At 49.1% G+C, this 22,849-nt stretch overlaps 1 protein-coding gene and 1 long non-coding RNA gene across 6 annotated transcripts in view; one reads left to right on the top strand and one right to left on the bottom strand.

Moving 5' to 3' along the window:
* Positions 1 to 10,250: 10,250 nt before the first annotated feature.
* LOC140909384 (uncharacterized) lies at positions 10,251 to 14,227 on the bottom strand. 2 transcript variants are annotated; one of them, XR_012158192.2, is made up of 2 exons: positions 13,074 to 14,227; positions 10,251 to 12,733 (listed from the first exon to the last, which is right to left on the bottom strand). It is a non-coding gene; the product is annotated as an uncharacterized LOC140909384 (long non-coding RNA). The 2 variants fall into 2 exon arrangements; XR_012158191.2 differs by having other exon boundaries at positions 10,251 to 12,481.
* A 45-nt stretch (positions 14,228 to 14,272) lies between these two features.
* MDGA1 (MAM domain containing glycosylphosphatidylinositol anchor 1) overlaps positions 14,273 to 22,849 on the top strand; it is a 197,179-nt gene continuing 188,602 nt past the window's right edge. For all 4 annotated transcript variants that reach the window (XM_073338545.2, XM_073338539.2, XM_073338542.2 and 1 more), the window contains exon 1: positions 14,273 to 15,194. In XM_073338545.2, coding sequence (XP_073194646.1) covers positions 15,128 to 15,194 — 67 coding nt within the window. In that variant the 5' untranslated portion in view covers positions 14,273 to 15,127. The remainder of the gene's footprint in view (positions 15,195 to 22,849) is intronic.

The following is a 22,849-nucleotide window of genomic DNA, read 5'->3' as shown; positions in this document are numbered from 1 at the left end:
GGTGGGCAAACTTTTTGGCCCAAGGGCCACATCTGGGTATGGAAATTGTATGGCGGGCCATGAATGCTCACAAAATTGGGGGTTGGGGAGCGGGTTCTGGCTGGGGATTTGGGCTCTGGGGTGTGACCAGAAATGAAGAGTTCAGGGTGCAGGAGGGGGCTCTGGGCTGGGGCAGTGGATTGGGATGCAGAGGAAGGGGATGAGGGCTCTGGCTGGAGGTGTGGGCTCTGGGGTGGGCATGAGGGGTTGGGGGTGCAGGAGGGTGCTCCAGGCTGGGACTGAGGGGTTCGGAGGGTGGGAGGGGGGATCAGGGCTGGGGTAGGGGGTTGGGGCATGGGAGGGGGCCAGAGGTGCAGGCTCTGGGCAGTGCATACCTCAAGCAGCTCCCAGAAGCAGTGGCATGTCCCCTCTCCGGCTCCTATGCAGAGGCATGGCCAGGCGTCTCTGCACACTGCCCTGTCCGCAGGCAGAACCCCTGCAGCTCCCATTGGCTGTGGTTCCCCGCTCCTTGACAGAAGTTTGAGGGCCAGATTAAAACATCTGGAGGGCTGGATGCGGCCCCTGGGCCGTAGTCTGCCCACCCCTGCTTTGAGAGATATATTCTGTCTACTTGCCACTGTAGGATAAGAATTCTAGATCCAGTTTCTCAAGTGTATATGTGGCTTGTCAAAGCAAGGTAGCAACCTCCTCAGAGTTAAGATTACAGCTAGGGGGTCATTATGAGGTTGTTTTTGATCCTCTTTGTAAGAAAAAGAAGAAAGAAAATAAAATTCCTCACACTTGCACATTTCTACAATTAAGTTACATTGGCAAAAGAATATTTTTTGAAAATTTTAAATGAATTGAATCGATACGTTTTGAAATTAAAATATTTTAAATGGTCTCCTTTTAAAATGTGTGCAAAGTGCCTACTATTTCTCCCTACCCAGTTAAACCGCATTATATCGCACAACATACAAGATAGGTAGATTTTTACAATGGCTTCTGCAAGAGGCAATTTACAAGGTCAGGAATAGTAAATATTTAATAAATTTCCGTTATTTGAAAATTAGACACTATTCTTCATCAATAAAGCCAAAGGAGAGTCAAGTATTAATGGCAAATATTTTTGTTGTTGGTATCTGAACTTCCCCAAACTCCTTTTCAAAAGAGAGAGGAAACTCTAGGCTCTCATAAAATGATTCTTTCTCTCGCATTTCCCACTAATATGCCCTCTTGATCTAGGACAAAGTTCAGAGTTCCATTTTTCAAGAGATGGCAAATGAGGGACAGAAAGCTTAACTTGAGAAAGGTTAATAAGACATTTTAGGGCAGAGGTGGAAACAGAACCTGCTCTCTGAGTTGGAAGAGTTATATTTTATCCACTAAACCTCATAGCCTCTTATGTCAATTGCTCCAACTCCATGCAGCCAAATGCCATGCATTTGATATAACACTTGAACATTTGGCAACCCTGTCCCACTTTGCCCTGTCCCATCTGCTATAGCCTAACATTCAGATGGGTTTTGGGAGTACAGCTGCAGTTGCTTCTCCTGGCTGCTGGGGGCCCCTGTAGCACTGGGTTCAGGCAGCCAGCTGGCCTTTCTGCATCTCTTCTCTGTGCTCCCCCTGCTGGCATCAGGTGTGTGGTGCCTCTAGGGAGGAGGTGGTGCCTGGGGCAGCTGGTAGGCAGGTGAAGGGAGCAATGGGGGGGGGGAGGGGAAGAGGGGAGGGAGAAGGAGAAGTGGGGGAAGATTGGGGAGGCTAGCGAGGAGAGGGGCAGGAGGAGGCCCAGGGTTATGCACATCCCCAACGTCTTCCCCGGCCCCATAGAATCATAGAATATCAGCGTTGGAAGGGACCCCAGAAGGTCATCTAGTCCAACGCCCTGCTCGAAGCAGGACCAATTCCCAACTCCCATGCTCCTACTGACCTCCTAGCTGCCCTGCCCCACCCCAGTCACCCTTCAGCCTCTTCCCCCTGCCCCTGACATCTTTATTCCAGACCTTTCCCCCCACCAACGTCCCCTTGCCCGCATGTGACCTCTGACTCCTTCCCATCCCCTTGTCCCCATCGCTCCTGGTTGCCCTTGGTTCCTTCCAAACCTGCCTTGCTTCTGGGATGTGGGGGAGTAGGTTTCCTCCCCTCCCCCAACACACACCTACTGCCCCTGATTGAGGGGACTCAGAGGGAGAAATCAGAGACTTTTTCTCACCATTGAGAAATGTCACTCACAGAGCTGCACAAACTTGGCAGCAATGCACATTTCTGTGCTTATCTGTACAGTTCATCGTAACACAACAGCCTTAACTCTGATCCCAGCTGAATAACATTCTCTTAGCGATCAGGTTATTGTGTTGTGGAGCAATATGCATTACTTTATGGTTGATAAGAATAATTGGTTTATTATGTGTGTAGTGTAAAATTTACAGTATCTTTTAACTATTCATTTCCTTGCCTTTAAGTGCTTGAGATTGGTAAATGATACACTAGGGAAGTTGCTGTTGTCACTCAGCAACCATAATTGGATTTTGAAGTGAAGATTTGTCTGGTTTTGCAGTAGGAATCACTTCATCCGCCACTGAAACGCAGCCACCTTTGGGATAGGATGGAGCCACTGTTTAAAAACACGTTGCCACAATATGCAAGAGTTTAGGACAGGATGGGAAGCGAATGAAAAATACTTCAGCTGCTGGAAACTACCGGAGGAATTTTATTCAGCACAGTGGGCACCAGGGATAATGTTGTTGTTCCTTGGGGAAACCTGAGAGTGTTTGGGGGAAATGCATGCTCCTGTTATGAAGATATTATGATTATTGTGAAATAGCTTATTTCAGTGTCTCACAGGATTGCCATCCAGGAAGACAGCTACATTGTGTACAGAAGGCAATTACCAGCTAGAAAAACAAATCTGTAGTATGTGAACAACAGACCTTCCAGAGAGACTAGAGCAGATCACATGACATGTTCAAGCTAGAAAAAGCCTCTCATACAACAAGTAAACTGAGGCCCATCTTGGAAGCCAGATGACAGAGATGCATGGTGGAGCCACTATCCTCTCAAGCGGTCTATATTCTTCCCACCATCCCATTTGCCTTGTGCAATGCTGAGAAAGTGTGCGTCATAAAGTTGGTTTGTTTCGTTGTCTCTAGGGGACTTATTGTAGGGACACTAATGCAGAAACACAAGTCTTACACTTCGTTCTGAAGATGATAACCTCCATGATCACTGTAGTACACAGTGACCTGATTCAAGTGGTCTGCGCTAGTATCAGCTAGCGTGATCATGCTATTTTTGTTTGCAACTGAAAGATCAAACTTCAACCCTTTGGAGGCTGTGAGAAGTGGAGAAGGTTGAAGCTTCCATTGGGGAGGGTTGGTATGTTTATTCCAGGGAATGGGAGGAAGTGCAGGGAAAGAAGAGGTGCGTCTCCTTTGCATTTTCACTAACTTCACTAGGGAGCATGGATCAACGTTCATGGGGCACTCCCCGTCAGTACCTGGCCCAAGCTGGGGAAGCTAATGATCCAACTGGCAGACCAGACTGGGTGATGAATCCTGGTCACGTGCCATCTAAGGCATGTTGCACGTATGCTGAGAAGATTGGTATGATGTACAGTTAATACAGCAAGTAACTATACAGTGGTAAAGTACCTGGCCAGTGATAAAGGGGTTTGGCTGCACTTGCAGTCGGGAATGTGGGAGGGCTGCCTAATTATTAGGGCAGGGGACTAGGCCCCTGGAGTCCTGGATTGTAGCTCTGACTTTGACTCTGATTTGCTTTCTGAACACGTCTCTCATTTTTCCCTATCTCACAAGAGGGGCTAAAGAATTTATGTGTCTAAAGTGCTTAGAGACCCTCAGAGGAATGAGAAGAGCACACATGTGATTGTTATTTCTGTAATCTCCTCACACTCTGATTTCTCACTTTGGTTTGTTTTAGGCACAATCTAACATTACTTGGATTTACAATAATGCCTTACTCTTTTTAAACTGAATCTGTATAGAAATGTACTATGTAAATCGGGACAGCTTGTTTTCTAAAATTTTACACTCTAACAGTTTTGGGGTGAAAAACTGCATAGTCTGCTTCCACTAGGCTTCACGGATGTAGGGCTTTTCTATTGCATTATGTGATGGAGTGGCCTGTCCCTGTAAGGGCAGTGCTGCCTAGGGATTGGCCCACCCTGTAATGTGGCATGGCCCTTTAAGATTTTGGGAGGTCTGATGTATACAAGGACCTAGGATATATTGGGAGAAAGTAAGCAGTGCTGGGAGGAAATCCTGCTGCTGTTTCTTTAAGGCCCTGGGACCAGGAGCCTTGCAGAGTGGGAGGGACAAGGCTCCCCTCTGCACCAGCCAACTGGGATGAGCTTTAGGAAGGGGACCAGCATATATGCTGCTTCCTCCCTTGTAGTAGGATAGACATAAGCAGGAAAAGGCTGGTTTGCTGAGGCAATACTTGGGGAAGAGGGGTAGTTGAAGGAGAAGCTGGTTAAGGCCCTACAGCTGGCCTAAACTGCAACATCAGCTCTGAGGAGGAGAACTGGGTGGGAGGGCCTTCCTGTCTTAAAGCGGAAAACCAGAGAGACTGTTCAAAATAGAGCTCAGCTGCCAGAGAGATTTGTGGAAGCTTCTCAGTAGACAGCAGGGAAGAGGCTGTGAGAAGCCACAAATCCAGTGTGGGAATAGCAGTCTGCAGATCTGGTGAAGACCCTGGCAAACTGGGCAAAGTAGAATAAGCCCAGGCAAGAGACTGAAGGAAGAGTCCTTAGCTACCTAAAGCAGGGTTCCTGGGCTGGAACCCAGGTGAGAGGGTGGGTCTGGGTTCCCCTATCTCTTCCCCCAGACCAAGAAGGGAAATACAAGTTTCAAGAATGAGAGGCTGAGAATGGGGATTCCCAGATAGAGATGAGGGCCTGGCATAGAGGGCACTATGCTTTGGTCTCTTCTGTTTTAGATGTTAACTCCAGAAGGGAACTGGACTGACAGGTGACCTAGCTGAAGGGCTAGACGATGGAAGTAGCAGATCACTTGGAACAAGGGGTGCTGGAGTGGAGGAACCCCTGCAATGCTGTGCAACCGGGTGCTCTGGTGGTGAGTGTGCACCATAAGGGACAACAATACACTTAAAGCATGTAAGGGACAAGCTTGTGGAATTCAGTTGACAGCTCTCCCAAAAGATGTTGAAGGTGCTGTAATCCTTCTGGGGATCTGTAGTTTAAATGGAAGTAGTTCCAAATATTTTATTCACTTCCGTATTTCTTTGCATTCGTGGCTTTGTGTACATCTATTAAAATACATTAAAATATTCACTGGCTTGGCCAATGTGATTAATTTTAAGTGGACTTTTAACTTTTTTCTGGACAGGAGGGGAAGGTGTGAGTGCATATCTCTGTGTAAAGGCATAGGTCATTAGGCCCTTGAGCCCAGAGACCTCCCATGAAGGCCAATCGAATCTGAAAGTAAATAGCCTAAACTCACTTCAAAGGTAGGTGCAGCCTATTTACAGCATCCGACAAAGGTCATTCTGTGTGTGACCCTTCCAAGGCTCTACGGTTGACCTGAATCTTGCCCTGCCTGAAGAATCTAAATCATTTGGGCTGAACACATTGTGAGTTGGTTGCATGCAGTGCCTGGATTTGGGAAACAGCTGGACAATGGCATCTACATATAGTATAGGTAAGAGGTCTCAAGAACCCCTAGTGGTGTCTTCCATGCTTCTCTTGGACATTTTGACTTTTAATGTCCAATATATGCCAAGCTATAAGCAATCAGATTAGCTGAAAGAAGCAGTAAGTACACACATGTGGCACTTGTTTGAGGAAACTGCTGCGAAATGGAAATATGGACTTTGAGACACAAAAAGCAGCTCTGGTACATGAGCTCAAGGAGAATATCCCTTAACTGGTAGCAGTTGTAGCACCTTACATTATCCCTTCAGGCCTGTGACCACTAGCAGGCGAGGCGATTGCAAACCAAAAGCAAGAAAAGCCCAGTAACATGGAAATTTGTCGTGTCCAATAAAGCAGCAACCTATCTCCCCTCTCTGGCTCTGAAAACCCTCTACATCTCAGGAGCGCTCGACTTCCATTTAGGCACCTGAATAAAAGCAGACATTCAAAGTTGCTCAGCACGCTGGGTGTTGCTGTCTTTTGAAAACCTGGGCAAAAGTATCATTTTAAAATTATATAGGTGAACAACCATGTTCTACCACAAATGCCTGACTTTGCTGGCAATGTGGGAAATGGTGAACAACCTGTGAGAGAGCAGAGGTGGAGGTCTGTCATGCTCCTGAGGAACTGTGCTGGCTAAGGTACACTGAATTAAAGCAGCATGTAGTTGAGGTGGGTGGATGGATGGATGATTGACCTAGGTGTGAGTGCATAGGCCTATGGTCAACCCTTCACCGTGGGGTGGAGCTCCTACTGTGTGTGTCGTGATTATTGTTATCTGTGTGGGGCAGTGCATATAGGCCCTATTCACTCTTCTGTTTAAAACTCCTCGGGGGTCTCTTCACTCTTGATGTTATAGAAATCCTGCCTGGAGATGCAATCAGATACCCCACTGATGAGCACAGTATAGATACTTAGATTAGATACAGATCTGGATCAGTTTTGTCACAGAATTTCATGGTATCGCTGCAATAACTCTGCATTGTTGTTGGAATGGCTCCTCTGTTAGCTGCTTCTCATAGCTATTTGCAGTCTATGATCAATAGCGGGGGAGATTCTAGAGTGTTTGACTTGCACGTTCCCCTCTTCCATGTCCTAATGATAGCTGCTCTTCCTCGTCACATAAGGACCTTCTTTTCTGGGGGCATACAGGGACCGTGGGCCCTCACATGCTCACTTTCAAACCCATGCAATGTTGACAGATCAGCTTCCTGTGTATTTAAAGAGGATCCCCAAAACCAGATTTTAGTGACCCCACACTCAGAGGGATGTAACCAATGAGGACAGTCTCCTCTCCAGCAGCTAATCTTAGGGGGGGTGTGCATCTGGCACTCTATTGCAGCCTAGTCTCAAACGGATCCATAAAAAGATGGGCCTACAAGGTGAATCGAAGGGGATGCTCTCCCAGGCAAAGCTGCTGGAAGCCATCCTAAGCTGGTCCTGGCTGGGAGTTGCCTCCCCCCGGGGGCTGAGCAGGTAGGGGCTGTGCTAAACTGGCCTCCACTGGGAATGACTCCTTGCAGATTTTACATGGACTTATGCCAACCTGTTTCCTGTGGTGAGGTGGATTTTAAATGCTTTACAACAAGCAGCTCAAACTGCGCAGTCTCCTTGCAGTGACAATACCGGCTAGAGCTTACACCTCAGGCTGACGCCATCTGTTTCTGGAGCCGCTCTCTTACCCTTTCCAGCGATGTTGTACCATTCCCAAGGCAGAGCTCAGTGGTTTCAGATCATTCATTGGCACCAAAAGGATTAGCAGTCGACGCCATTTACTGATTATGGTGGAGCAGAGGGGAAGGGGAGAATTGAGACCTGGATAGTTCTGGTTCCCTTTGTATGAGGCTTTTTTTTTTTTTTTGCATCACTTTGACTTAGCAGTCAGAGAGGTGTGTGTTAAAATAGGTGGCTGGGGTGATGAGTGGGGGGAGAGAGAGAGAAAGGGAGCATGAATTTCTTTAACTAGCACCAGTTTGTGTGGGGTTTTTTTTTGGTTTGTTCTAAGGGGGAGGGGAGGAGAGAGGAAGAAAGCATAGATACAGAAGGAGGCAGAGAGAAAGGAGAAGGGAGGAAGAAAACAGAGAGCAAGATGCTACATGGCAGTGGTTGGATACCCACACTTTGCATATTGACTTCAGCCCTCCGCTGAGCTGAAGCAGAGAAGCAACAGATCAGTAGCATGTATGACAAACCCTAAGGTAAAAGCAGTGCCAGATTGGAGGGGGGGGAGAGGTAGAGCCCAAAGTCTCCAGTTTTAGAGCACCAGGGGTGGGGCAGGGTAAAGGGCAGGTGCACAGGGTAGAAGAGCAGCTGAATGTACTGACCAAAGAGCTGAGGGCTCACAATGGCAATAGGAGGTCTCCCAAAAACCTTATCAATGAAATGTAAGCATCCCTCCGCCCACCAAGTAGAAAGCAGGTGAAAGCTGGAAAAGGCAAACCCAACAGAATAGTGACCACCTGCAACAACTACCAGCCTGTCACAGGGCAGCTGCCTCAGACTTGGGGGGATGAATATTAAGGGTGAGAAACAGAACTGGATTCGCTTCTCCTTTCTTTCTGTACCGATCATTTGCTGTAAGGAAGGAAGCTAATCAAAAGGGCAGGGAATACTCGAGGGGTTCGGAGGCACTAGTAATGCTGTAAAACGAATCTGGGAAGGAAGCAAACACAGCCTAGGGGTGTATCCCCCAGAGGAGGCCTGATACCTGCTGAGAGCGAAGCAGAGCTCCTCACCTGCATGAGCCCACAGTGCCGCCTTGGCAGGGGGAGCAGCGTGCTCGGATGGGGCAGGCATCCCCCCCCCCCCCCACACACACACATAGCATTCAGAGGGAGGGGGAGCTCCTAGGAACTGAAGCACAGAAGGGTGTTGAGGGTACTGGCTTATGTGCTGCCACCTGACAGGTGTCCCCCTGCTGTCCCAGCTCCCCGCTGCTGCAGAGTTACAGGCGTCCGGCTGCCTCCTTGCCTAGGTATCTCCGCTCACACCCGCGCTGCAGCGGTGGGAGTCGCCCTGTGTCCCCACCTGCCTGCCCCAGACCCGCGCTGCCCTGTTTCCCTCCCCCGCCCTTTTTTTTTTTGATTTCTCATTTTAAGCCCTATCAGCGGGACCCTACTGTGCTTGTGCTCACCCCCTGCCCCCGGGGCAGTGGGAATAAGCACAAACCAGCCCTCTGGGTTACGTGGTAGACCCGGGGCAGAGAGGGCGCGGAAATGCCGGACACCAGAAGCAGGAGCTGGCTGGTGCCCAGGAAGAGCGGCTTCCGCCGAGCGGCCCCGCAGCAAAGGGGCGGCCGGATGGAGTGCGCCGGGCGGGCGGCCGCGTGCAAACCCTGACCCCGGGAGAATGGAGGCCTTTGTAACCGGGCCTTGGCCTCGCCCACTGCATCCTTCGTCTCTAGCACGGGGCCGCTGTGCTATGGCCCCGACTGCCTCGCTGCGGGCACCACATCTCTTCCAGCGGCTGCCTGCCTCTGCGGGTCTGCCTGGAATATGCGCTGGAGCGTGTATGAATATTTCAGACGGGCAGGGCTTGTTTGACAAGCGGGGACTGACACAGAGACCAAAGGCACTTCCTTGAGAGGATGGGACAAATGTGTTCTCTATAAACGAGTGGGGGGGGGGCACCGACCCTGATCTATCTTTCTGACAAGTGGAAACCCCGGAGGTTCTTGGTTCCCTTGTAGTTCTATGGCAGATAAACAGTGCTGGGGAGCGGTAGGAGGTTTTTGCCTTACGCTTCCCGCTGGAAACACTGACAATTAATATTTTTAAAAATGTTACTTGGGTAGACCTGAGCAGATCATTCATAAATAATTCAGCAACTGTCGTCTCTTATTGCTCCCAGAATACCCCACGAACAGAGCTGTTTCTTCTCATGACTCCTGATTCAATTACTTCTCTTAACTCCGTCGACTGACCTCAGCCTGTTCGCTGCAAGTATACCGTATTTGCTATTCAAGCCGCATTGTTCGAGCTCTGATTAGTCAGTTAATTGTGATATTTCTTCCTGGTCCCTAATTGGATGACTTCACAGGTACTTCTGGCACAAAGACTTGCGTGTGCTGATTTAAAATTTGGTGGCTGTACATACTTTGGTGGCTTGCTTTAGAAACGCATTTTCCATGACCACTTGCTCAGTGAAACAGGAGCATGTGAATGTTCGCAGAGAGCTAACATAAAAGGGGTATGACTATAGCGGAAGCAAATTAATGTAAAACTCGGAGTGAATGTTGCTGGATTTGTGCACCATTCAGATAGCTCTATAAGTCGTTGCTGGTACAAATCCTTAATATGGGTTAATAACTAAATTAAAAACCCTGCAAAGGGTTTCATAGGTTACAAACTACCCCATACTTATGCTTATCCCTATAATTATTTAAAAATGTATTAAAGTGTATTTAAAGCTGAAACCCTGTAAACATCTGACACTTCTCACTGTTTGTTTCCTTTTTGTGCTTCACAGTTTTGATCAATTCCACCTTCTGTCTCGAGGCGGTTTCACTTCCCTGCTCTCCGCCTGCACTACCTTAAAGTTTCAGAGTAGCAGCCTGTTAGTTTGTATTCGCAAAAAGAACAGGAGTACTTGTGGCACCTTAGAGACTAACACATTTATTAGAGCATAAGCTTTCCTGGGCTACAGCCCACTTCATCGGATGCATAGAATGAAACATATAGTAAGAAAATGTATACACATACAGAGTAGGTGGAAGTTGTCATACAAACTGTAAGAGGCAAAGTTGCTCACTTTGACTTTTTGGGTCTCTCTGCAGCTGTCTCATGCGGCCCTCTTTAAGCAGCCGGGTGCAAGCAGCTGGATTTAAATTCCTCCCAAAACCGGGTTTATTGAAACTTCTTAAAAGTCAAGAAGACATTTCTACTTGTATGGAAGTTTGGAATCCCCTCCACTCCAAGCTGTCGTAAACCTATAGGGTTGAAACCTACAAGTACTTGACGAGTGTTCCTTTAACCCATCTTTACAAAACTCCTGATCCTGCTTGGGGGAAGAATATGGGCCTCTTATAAACCCTATCAGCCTTCTCTGCCCCATTAATAGGAAACTGGTCCTTATAATCCAGCTAGTCTGGCTGCTCGTGCTACCTTTGTCGCTGCTGTATGTTATTGCTCCTCTCCATGATTGAATACAGTTTATCATAGAAATACCTGCTTACTAATTAGCGACTCTGTTAATTGCTTATTTGTCAGAGCATGAATTAGTAAGCAGCCGTTCTCTGGGCGATCACTCTTTCTTTCGTGTGTGTGTGTGTGTTTAACCCTGGGTATGATTCTTGTTCACACGATGAATCAATCCCTGCCAGTGCGCCTTTTGCAAGTGCAGTTTTTCCTTTTCTCTCTCTATCTGGCGGCGGCACAGGTTCCCATCAGCGATCCCAGGGACAGAGGGCTGAGTAACACCTCCGCCGGGGGTTCACTGTATAAAAGTGTGTGATTAGCAAAGGCAGCTACTTTCCTTAATGCTCTATTACAAAGTGTCTTCTAAAATCGCGGATAACTACGGCACCGGCGATGCTGGTCTAGAAGCATATTTGGGGCCAAGGCACTAGGAAATCTCCTGTCTAGGCGGACTCTTGAGTGGGTCACTTTGTTTTGTTTTTTTTTTTTAAATAGGGCTCGAGGGTTGAATGATCCTCCTAGGAAATATTCCTAGCGGAACAATCATACCCACTCAGAGAGGTTTCTAGAGATCTGGCTTTACAGCTCTAGAAGGAAACAGCCGGCTGCGCGAGAGACCTCGGGAAAATGGAAACTCCCCTATTTCGGCTTGCCAGGGATAACTTTGCTGGCGGCTCCTCCGTTCGGCGTTTGCTGATTCCCTGCGCCAAGGGAAAGGGGAGAGGCTGGAGACACGCAGAGAGGCTTAAATCCCCTCCCTTGTTAGAGTGTAGTTAACCGCCCCCCTCCCAGTCCTGAAAGATCCTACCGGTATGGCTATCCAAGCCGTGCCCACAAGCAGAGATAAATAACAGTGACAGGATAACGCAGGGATAACGAGACATACCGGGGGGGGGGGCGGGGCGGGAACTCTAACCTCCCCTTCCCTGCCTCCCCCAATAATCCAGATATCTTGGAATTCCTGATTCGTCTTCGCATGTTTACAAACCCACCGCAAAGAGAGCTGATACAGTCTGCTACTATCTGGAATACAGTTCCTCCGAAACCTCAGCCGTGTGCGCGGTGAGAATAATATGAATGGGTTTCTCTCCTGAAAAACGTCAGGGCACTTGCAGTAGCCCCCACAGGTTCCCTGCTAACACATCCCCCACCCTGAGTCGCGTTGTCTAATCTGCTTCCTGCACAGGCTGGTTGCGAGGAATAAAGAGCGGCGTCTTTCCACGGGAACTCGGGCCAGGGAGCTCGATATTTCATGAGGCAGATTTGGCTTCGATTGGAAGCAAAACTCAGCAGAACTCCTCTCCCAGCAGCTCCTGTGCCCTCCCTGTTTAATATTGCAACCGCTTCTCCTACATCCTGGCTCCATCTTCCCTCCAGCCCCCGAACCAATCGTTTTTAACAACACTGGGGTGGGAATAGATTTGATTCTAGGAGCAACTTTGATTTAATACTCCCCCTACAAGGATGTGAAGGGGGAGGGGGGTGTTTGTCTTTCACATGGCGTTCCTGGAGGGAAAAGAAGCTTCCTGACCTACTGAACAGAAGTAAGACTTTTGCTCCACCACCTAGGAGTAGAGGGGACAGCTGGAGCATCTCATTCACTGGGGCGGAGGAGAAGCGCCTTCTTTCCGCGAAACCAGGCAGAGACGTTGACAAGAAAGGCGGAGTGCTGCCACCGAGGCTCTACAGGGACCTGCAGCAATTGGATTATTATTATTATTATTATTCGAGGGGGTTGGTGTATTTTTCCCCGCCTCTCCGGATTGCTCTCCGCCGGGCTGCAAACTCGGCCGCGGGAGGTTGTCTTTCCCGTTGCCCTGCGAGGAGCACGAACGCACCAGGCGGCTGGCTGACTGCAGCGAAAGCATTAAGGAGCGGAAGGCAGCCTGGTGTAGACTCATCCGCTCCTCCACACGGCTGCCTTCGCGGCCGAGCCCCAGCGCGCCTGCAGACATGAAGGATGCGTAAAGGGAGCCTGACACACACCTGGACGATGTGCACATGCACGCCCCGCGACGCCAGCAGACGCGCAGTGCGGACACATCCCACACAACCCCACCTGTGCACAAGCATCCAGGCGCGCTTCCACCACATGCAAATGCGCAGCCGTGGAACACAACCATGCACGGATACGTGTGCAGAAACGTATACACTACACACGCACACCCCCTTGCCTCCCAGGAACTATGAGCGTGCAGGCCGTGCAACGCACCCAACACCCCGGTGCGTTACCCACCTAGGCACCCTGCCTGCACACATGCTTACTGCACATCACGGCCACGTACCCCAGTGCTACACTACGGACACGGTCCAAGCTGTCTGTGTCGCACACGTCCCCACGCTCATTGCACCAAGCGCGTGCACCACCTGCTCCTCCCGTCTCCTCTGCCCGGGGCCTCGAAGCCGGGTGTGTCCCCAGGATGAATGGATCCTTGCCTGGTTTCTGACATTTCTCTGCAGGGGAAAGGGGAAAAAAGGAGAAAGAATGCGAAAGAAAAGGAGGAAAAAGCCGCGCAGATGCGGGGTTTCCCCCCCCCCGGCCCTGTTTTCTTTTCTCTAATTTGTCCTCGGGGAGGCCGGGGAATTGGGCAGGAGGCAGGGCTGTCTTCAAGCACAGCCGATTTAATTGGCTCTCTCCCCCCTCCCCTTTAACTGGAGGGGGGAACCAAATAGTGGAGAGGAGTCAAAAAATGAAAAGCCCAAAGGGGGGACGGAGTGGGGCGGGGGGTGAGGCAGAACTTGCAGCCGGGGCTTGACGGATTATAGATTCAATTCGGGGGAGAGGCGCCGCGAACAGAGGAGCCACCGTCACTCCGGATCTGCGCAGGGGCCCAGGACACCTCGCTCCGCAGGTCAGCCCGAGGCGGGAGCGAAGAGGCTAGAGAAGCCGGCGGCCAGAGGCGCCCAGCCCGCAAGGGTGGCCGAGTCCCTGCCAGGGCGAGCGGCATTCAAAGGGGCCAAGTGAAGCCGGATCCAGGCACTGGATGGTACAGGCGCACGCAGAGTGAGCCTCAGATGCCGCAGCTGGCTTGAAAGTGCGGGTCCAATACCTTGGGGCGAAGGAAGAAAAGAATCAAACCCCCCCTGCCCCCCGCCCGGACTTTCACACTTTGGGAGGAAGGGGCGGGGCCAGGACCTGTCAAGCGGTGTCTCCAAAGCCTCCTTCAAGAAGAATCCAACTTTCTCCAGCCTCCTCAAGCCGCCGCTGGCTTGGCAGCTCGTAGCCACCAACTGCTAGGAAAGGGGGAGAAGGGCGGGGGGGGGGAAGCACAAAACCATTAAAAAGCCCCCATCAAAACCAGTCAACACGACCTCAGGGAAACTTCGGGAGCCAGAAAGATCTGCCAGGTTGGCTGGGGGAAGAGAGAGGGGGGGGGAGGGGAGAAGAGCCACGCGGAACAGCAAAGCACTAAGCAGGGGGCGTGTGTTGTAGCGATTCCCCCCCCCCCCCCCAGGGCTAGCGGGGCTGATGTGATGCACCTGGGCGACGCCGGGCTGGGGATCGAAGCTCAGCAGCTGGGGGAAGCTGCTGGGAGCTGCTGTTAAAAAAACCAACCCTCCCTGGCTGTAATGAATTACAACACCGCCCCTTCCCCGAAAGAGCTGGAGACTAAAAGAGAGAGTCACCTATTCCGCCCCCTTCCCCTCCCTCCCTCCACCAGCTGGATCGCAGCCTCCCCCCACCCCTTTCTCCTCCTCCTCCCTCACTCCCCCTTGTTCCTTCCTGGGGCTTCAGCCAGCGCCTCCTTAGCGGCAGGGAGAGGACTCTCAAGTTGGCCCCAGTTGGCAGCCAGTTTGGGAAGCCCGGGAGTTCAGGAAGCGCTTGGCGTTTCTTTGTGACCCCCGCCCCCTTTGACAAGAGCGGGGCAGAGCCGCGGCTGGAGTTTGTCTGGGTTCTGCTCCCCACTCGGAGCCGTGTCTTCTGGGCTCCGGTGTGATCGTGCGTGTGAGTGAGTGAGTGCGAGGTTGGGTTTATTTTCCTGGAGCTCCTAAGGAGCCTAAGAGGGAAGAGGGGCCCTGGTTTTGGTTTTTCCACCTTCCCTCCTCTCTTCTCTCCCCCCCCCCGGTTTATTTTTAACTACTGCTCCTATTTTGGGCTATTTTCCCCCCCTTCGTCCAAGTTGACTGTGCAGAGATCGGCGACTTCCAGGCGGCGCTGGCTGACTTCGCTGGCCGGGCTGAGGCGCTCTGAGCCCGGGCAAGCCTCTCCTGGATCCCTCCCTGCTCAGAGGCTGTGGATGAAGTAGCTTTCGCTTGTTTCTCGTTTCCCGCCGCCGGATGCTGCCTGGCATTTTGGGGGCTGCTTTTCTTCGCCGGCTATGAGGGATCTGCGTTGAAGATGGAGACGATTTGTTTTTTCTTGCTGGCGGTGGTGCCGGTGTCTATCAGGGGAGACGGGGTTTATGGTAAGAGACGTTATTGTTCTATCCCGGTTTGGGAGGGGCGGGGGGCGGACAAGGCGATCGGATCCAAGTTAAAAAGCACCTGCAGGAGAAAGTCAATGATGCTAGTTGCAGCCCGGGGGAGGAGATTGATGCAGCAATAGGGCTTCCAGACCCTGTCGCCACTTCCTAATTCCTGCCTGGAACCCTGCCCTGGCCGCCTGAAATGTACGAGAGCGGGGAGATTGCACCGTGTAACCCTTTCTGAGTCTCTCTGGGTGGATGCTGTTTAAGGGGAAAAGCAGCAAGTTGTGTCCCATGGATCAGCCCTGGGTCTCTTCCATCCCACGCCCCCCTTGCTCAAGGAAGAGACGTTCTAGAGCAGAGATTTGGCTGCAAAACTCGGTGTCACTCTTGTACTGACGTTTGCAACAAGAGCTGAAAGTTGCAATCTTTCCTCTTGGTTTTGTTTGCCTCTGTGCTGCCTTGTTTCCCTCGTCCGAGGACACCACGTCTGTTGGCTCTTTGCAGCTGGGCTTCCTTTGCCTTTAATCTTCCTTGCTGAGGCCGTATGGGAGAAAAGCTCGGTTGGTGTGTGCGTGTTTGGTGTTGAATACTCTTCTAACCGGTCTGGCTTTCATTATCCTGCTGATCTGACAAAGGGCCGCTGCACTGGGAGCCCCCGCTATCACCTGCTGCAGGGAAAGTAGTACAAGACAAATAACATAAAAGCGCTTGTGGGGGCGGGGGGGATGGATGTCAGCCCACTCAGCGCTGGGGGTTTTGAAAGCAAGCGGGTCCCAGGTAATTGCTGCAAGAGTCAGCGCACGTGCAGGGAGGCTATTAGGAGCTAGATAAGAGAGATGCTCAGGGAGCCGTGATCGAGGTGTAGACTGGATGCGCCTGGCTGGGTTAAGAAAGCATCTCCCCCAATCCCCAAGTATGGCACAGTGCTCACATCTAACTGAAAGGGGCGGTGGGGGTGACTTTGCCTTTAAATCCTACTGAGCTGTGTTACTTTGCTGTCATTCTTTAAAATTATTTCCTTGGCAGGGCTCAGGTTTAGCTGCTTTTTGTTGTTGCCATTTGCAAATGAATGCAGGCAGCGAGCAAACTGCAAGCGCGGATGACACCCAGCGTAGTACGGTTCCCACGGACATAGATTATTTATCCCTTCAGCTTCCAGGAGGGCAGCAGGGATGACCAGCAACACATGCTGATGAGAACAGTCCTCTGTCCTGAAGACAGGCTCCAAGTTAACAGTACACCCAGGATTTGCTTTGGCAAGCACTGCAGTTCCAAAATACAGCCTCCCTGCCCCCCTACTGACTCTCACAGTTTTTTGCTTTACAAGGAGAGCTGCATTTCCAGCAAATAAACTACTCTTCCCCCCTCCCACCCCCCCGAACATGCCTCTGACAACAAGCCTGCTTTATCTTGGCTTACAACTCCATTGTGCCTTGCTATAAAGTTCCTCTTGAAGATGTGCCTTTTCCTCTAACAAGGAAAGCGCTCTGAGCATAGACCTTCAGTGAGAGGGCTCCCAATCCCTATGTGTGTGTTGGAAGGTTTTAGCTAACCTCTTGTTTGAGCTCTGATAATGCAGAGTCCAGTCTTACTGACTGTGGCTAAGTCTTTGTAGGTCACTTTTTTTTAATGATGTATTTCTCTGATGGGAAACGAGTCTTCCTCTCCCCCTCAGGGCTGGGATGTTAATCTGAGTTTACATCTGTTTTGTACAATAACTACTTTAAGTAGAGGCTTTACTCTTTTTTTTTTTTTTGGAATGTGTGTGGGTAGAGGAGGGATTGATTGCAGGTTCAGGGGGAAATTGGCGGAAGCACCCAAGAGCAGTGAGATGGGGAGTCTAATGTATTTACGGCAACAGAAAGATGGTATGTGCAGCTTTTTTAATCCCTGAGGATGGGTATTGTGCTCCGGGACAAACTTTTATTTTTAATTACTATGAGTGCTGCCGTCCAACTGTTACTAGTTTTCTTTGCTTTAAAAGGCCTCTTCAATGAGTTTTAAGCGCTCTCACTCTTGTCTCACTCCTGTTCTATTTACACCTTCCTTCGAGTGTGGTTTATTATGCTGTTCATCCAGCCATCCATGCCAGGGAATTCATATTTTAGCAGAGATGCTGCAAAACTAGATCTTCAGAATATCTTCCTGATGTTTTATTTTTTTCAGAAAGAAAGAGACAGATACACTGAGATGAAGGCATCCTTTAAAGTCAGAATGGTGCACTGCCAATATTTATTTTGCTATTTCAACTGCACAAATAAAGGAAAAATCCAGCCTCCTCCCCCCCCACCCCTTAAGCTATCTGTCAAGAGAATCAGGGATTTTAATATAGAGCTGTCTCTGTGAGTACAACTCAGAACATTGGATGCTGAAGTCAGCACACCACAAACTTTTATGGTGACTAATAGTTTCAGATTCTCTTTTCCAATCCTTCCTCCAGTCTCTTTCCTAACACTCGATCTGTGCACTCTCCAGCCAGAGCTGTTTGTTTAGATGTGAAATTGCTGTTATTGCTGGCTCACCCGGTGCTTGAGTGAGGCCATTGTATTTGCAAGAATGTCTAAAACTGGATTAGAAACGCACACTTCCCTTACTTTTGTCCTACATCTTAATCTCCAGCTATAGCCCCAGGCTAAATATAGTTGGAGTATTTTGTGGTTGAAATGCTTGTCTCATGTGGCACTTAATGTGGGAATATTGGGAATTCAAGAATCTTGTTTCAGAACATCTTCCTTCTTTTGAAATATTCTAATGGCGGAGATGGGAGCGGAAGAGAGGCATTTGTAGGAGGATTATAAATATATTTTATTAGAGTAAATCTAGTGTGATTTAAATCAGATTAAACCAGATAAAATAGCCATGTGATGTACCCTTTAAATAATACACCCCCCCGCATGGGTGTGCACAAAAGACTTCTGTCTAGGAGAGCTGAGTTGTTGGAGAGGCTTATTGAGATGGATAGTATAAATAAAATGTATGTGAGGCATTGTAGGGGAAGAAGTGCCTACAAAAGAGACTAAATTTAATTTGGAGTCAAGGTACTTTTATCCTGTTACCTGAAGAGGCTTGTTACATAAATTGGTGTTTGTTATAATGACTGAAGCGTGTCTGAAACCCAATAATCTTCCCTCTCCTTGTTAGCTGATTCCATCTGTTGAACCCTGTTTGCTAAAAGGGCACGGTGAGGCTAGTCAAATTAGTTCATATAGCGTAGTATGGCAGTTCAGTGGCCAAGAGACCATGCTTACTAGCCCACTGCTGACTGTGTGATAGACCCAACCCCAAATGGTGTGTGTGTTTCCAGACAGCTAGCCATGCTCATGCCTCCAAGCCACATGCTGAGGCAAGCAGCAGGTTGTGATACACTTACCAAATGATGCTCCAAAATGCAGAAAAACAGACAGGAAGAAATGCATCCCCTGTCTGGGAAGCTCTGAACGTTTAGAGCAAAGGAACCAAAATGTGGAGCAGGGAGGATTCTCTCTGGCTATTCCTCTACAAATAACGCATTGGGGTTTTTGAAGTGAGATGGGGTGGGCGGGGGGACGGGACGGGACGGGACGGGGATGTGCCCTTTTCCCATCACTTTATTTAAAGTTGGCCCCGAGGACTTCAAAATCTTCTCCAGCTTTGTCTTAGGCTGCTGCTCTGCTTACTCTATGTACAGCAGTTCACAAGCATTGATGGAGTGTTTTTATTGATACGCTGTCAGCTTCCCAGTGTTAACATACTGCTTTTGAGCTGTGTCAAAGTTGGTGGGTTGCTGTCCATTCCACCCAAAGCCCTCCAGCTGTAGAAAACAAGAGAGTACTACCTTTCAGGAATTTCTTAGGGTACAGATAAGGGCTCTAGCAATATGCTAATGGGATGAAAAGGAAGATTTTTAGCCTGGATATCAGGGCAAATGTCCTGAAAGTAAGATGTGATGGCCTCTTAACAGGAGGGGCTGGAAGAGACCTGTCATTTGGGATATATAAATCTGACTGGGCATAGTGCTTGCAATATGGAGCAATCCTGTCTCGGCCTCTGAGGATGGATCTAAATGACGAGTAAATCTCTCTCTCTGAAGATATGACCCTGTGAGTCAGCTGTAGATTTCCCAGTCTGATGGGGTGGGCTGCAGGCAGCATAAAAATCTATGGGGGAATCTTTCCTTGCTTCTGTCATACGAGTGCTTTGGGGAAACATGTCCTAGGCTAGCACACAAACCCTCAATCTCTTTCATTTAACAAACACAGGCATTGTGTTTGTTTCCTGGTTCCTGACCCCTTGTCTCTTAGGCCAGGCCTACAGCTTCTACATCACCTTCACCCAAGCAGGATGACTCCTCATCTCTTGCAAGCTCTGTGTGCTTCGGTGTTGGGCTGTGAGTGCACACAGCTATACTGTAATATTAATCTCTAGCCAGCTGATCTGAACCGACAGCTCCTTTCCCTCCCCTTCCTTTGTCCAGATGTTCTATCAGCTGAGCCACAGTGCCAGATGGCATGCTTTGCAGCCTCTTTGCCATTCTGCCCATCCCATCCTTCGGGGCTGCTTCTTTAGGACCCAATCCTGCTTACGCTGAAGTTGATGAGTTTGAACGTTGACTTAACTGGCAGCAGGGTTGCGTCTGTAAGCTGCTTCTTGTCTGATTTTTATTTTAGAAGGTGTGTTGTAGGTAGTTTGTATAAATACAGCATCTCTCTTGGCTCTACTCAATGTGTCCCTTCCCCTGTGGTCAGTCAGTCTTCCTTGTTAGCCATTGGATTTAGGTCAAAAATACCCTTTGTCTTATATCTATAAATTGCCATTTACGCCTGTGGTGCTGTATAAACATAATCTCCCACAGCATGCAGGTTGGGCCAACTCTTCCTGAGCCTCTCCAGCAACTCCTTAATATCAGTGAGCTAAGTATTCTCAGCACCACTCTACAAATCCAGCTTGACTCATCCTGCCCTCCTCCTGTTGTACAGCATGCTGGTTCCTTCCCTTTGCATAGCCAGAGCCCTGTTTTAGGTCAGTAGAACTGTGCTCCAAACAAACTCTGGGATTATTTTAATATGCAGTACTTGGAAACTGACATTATCCTCCTGACAGGTTGTTTGCAACTTACTGGTAGAAGTCAAAATATTTCACTGTAGGTGTCATCAGAAACCACTATCCTATGCTAATTTTTGTGGGAACTCGAAGACAGATGTTGAATAATTTGACATGAGCAACATAGTTTATAAAATTATCACCATGTCAGGTTTTTGTCGGATTTTGTGGAAATACATATTTCAGATGACTTGAAAAGAGTATGACAGAAGGGTGTGTGGATACAGTAAGCAGCTCCAAAGGAAAACCCAAGGTGCTCCAGGCAAAGGCCCAGGTGGTTCAGTAGGTGGTGCTCTTCCCTATGAGTCTCTTCTACCAAAGAGGTATATCAGCAGTGGTGATGGGGCATGGCACTGCTGGGGCCGTTCTCTTTTGAGTATGAAGTCAGACTGCTACGTAGCTATTAACGATCCTATGACACTTTCTGTAAGCCAGAGCATTGGCCCTCGTGCCCTGCACAGATCTCATTTTGCGTAATTCCATTCCACTTTCCTAAATTCATTCTGCAGTTTCAATTACAGAAATTATTTGTCATTCTTTTATCTCTGTCTGCCCCACGCTGCACCTTCTATTCCCCCCGCCTCCCCCAAAAGAATTTCAAACCCCAACAACAAAACCTTCCATACTACTCTGATTAGCTAGGCCTGGGCTACACTTACAAGTTTTGCCAGCACAGCTATGTCGGGGGGGGGGGGATTACATCCCTAACCTTCGTACCTCTGCCAACCAAAACCTCAGCATAGATGCAGTTTGTTCAGGGAACTGGTATAAGCTATAACAGCAAAAGGATTCTTTTACTGGTATAAGCTTAATCTCAACTAGGAGGGTTTGAACCAAAGTTCAAATCCCTGATCCGATGGCTATTTTATAATTTAAACCCCACGGACCAGTGTCAAGAGGCAGGATTGCGAGAGACCTGCCTGATGCTACCCAATAGTCCAATGGCTAGGACGCTTTGTTGGCATGTGGGAGGCTCATGTTCAAAACCCGCCTCCATGTTAGGCAGAGGGGGGAATTGAACTGCGGTTTCCCACAACCCAGGTGAGTGCCTTAGTAACTAGACTAAAGGTTATAAAGGAGCCAGCTTTCCCCTCCCCCAGTTTTGTGACTGGTGCCTAAGTCCTGCAAAAATATTTTGGCTGAAACTATTTGGTGAATTTGGGTCAAATCCCCAAATGGTTTTGGGTGGGCTGAAACTGCCTTCTTTGGCAAATAAACTATTTATCTCCAATTCTACCCAGTTCTACCAGCAAAGACTTTCTAGTGTGGACAAGGCCTTAGTGTTACTGGTGCAAAAGGGTTGCTGGGAGCCATCCCCAGACGTGACGGCTTATCAGTTGCAGGTGAATGAGAATACTGTTTGTAATGTGCTTTTCTCTTTCCAGATGAAAGGCATTGTACAATGTTATTTTTTGTTAGAAACATAGCAGGTGCATTCACCTAAAAATACCTTGGCGTGCGTATCGTCTCTCTATTGCGTGTTTAGCATGCTCACCAAAGCTGAGACTAGGCTTACTGAGAAGAGCCTTCCAAACTTTCCGCTCCAGAGTGTTCTAGGCCCGGAGTGCAAGAGCCCCTGACCCAGTCACCCTTGTCCAGGTGGTGGCTGCCAGTGCTGCATGAGCAAGTTGTTTCATTCTGAACCGAGCCAATATCCTCCAGGCTTGGGGCATGTGGAGCTGACACCAGGTAGCAGAATGCAGATCTGGCGGATCCACCAGGAGAGAATGAGACATGGTAAGGAGTGCGGGGAGAAAGGGAGAATATTGGTGGGTTTTTGTGTGTGTGCACCAGTGTTTAATTAGAGAGATCTACCCAGTCAGGATCTAAAGTGTTTGTTTAATTTTTTAAAACTGCTTTAATCCTCCCTTTCATTTAAGAGACTCAAAGGTTTGCTTTTGAGCCAATAATTAGCTTAGCAATCAAAATGCTTCTAAAAATGCTTGTTACTCCATGGAGGAGATCAAAACCACAGCATACATTAATAATGAAAGGGATCAATAGTTGGAGCAAGGGAAGGGGAACCTGCTAGTCCTGGCTCAGTAAAAGAGTTAAGCTAGAGAAGGACCACTACCAAAGAGGTAATGGGTTACTTGGGAGTCCCGCTGAGTGCAGCCTGGCAGGACTTGTTGTGAGGCAGTGACCTTCCTTGCCTTGCAGTGTGTGTTCCAAGAAACAAGGGCCCTGATTCTCCTTTTCCTCACTTCACTTTTATACTGCTGCAATTCCATTGACATCAGCTGTGTTACTGTTGATTTTACACCAGTGTGCATGAAAGGTGAATAAGGCTACAAATGAGCTGCAGCCACTGCTGTTCTGCTCCATCTGTAGAGCGGAGAAGTGTCCATCAGCATCAATTCCATTGCAGTATACGGTTCTGTATGAACATCTGCTATGGATCCTGCTTCCCTGAGCTTTTACAACCCTTGTTCTGGTCTGGCCTGTCTCACTTCCGTCCACTCAGGTTTTTCACTGGCCACGGGTGGGTGGTGCACAGCGGACTGGGGAGTCAGTGTTGTTGATTCACATCTGACCAGCAGGGGGAGCTCTTGCCTACAGCATTCCTTCTCTGT

The sequence above is a fragment of the Lepidochelys kempii genome, chromosome 3 (assembly GCF_965140285.1).
Source record: "Lepidochelys kempii isolate rLepKem1 chromosome 3, rLepKem1.hap1, whole genome shotgun sequence".
Taxonomy (NCBI): Eukaryota; Metazoa; Chordata; order Testudines; family Cheloniidae; genus Lepidochelys; species Lepidochelys kempii.
The sequence above is the reverse complement of the archived record's forward strand: the minus strand, read 5'-3'. Positions and strand labels throughout refer to the sequence as shown.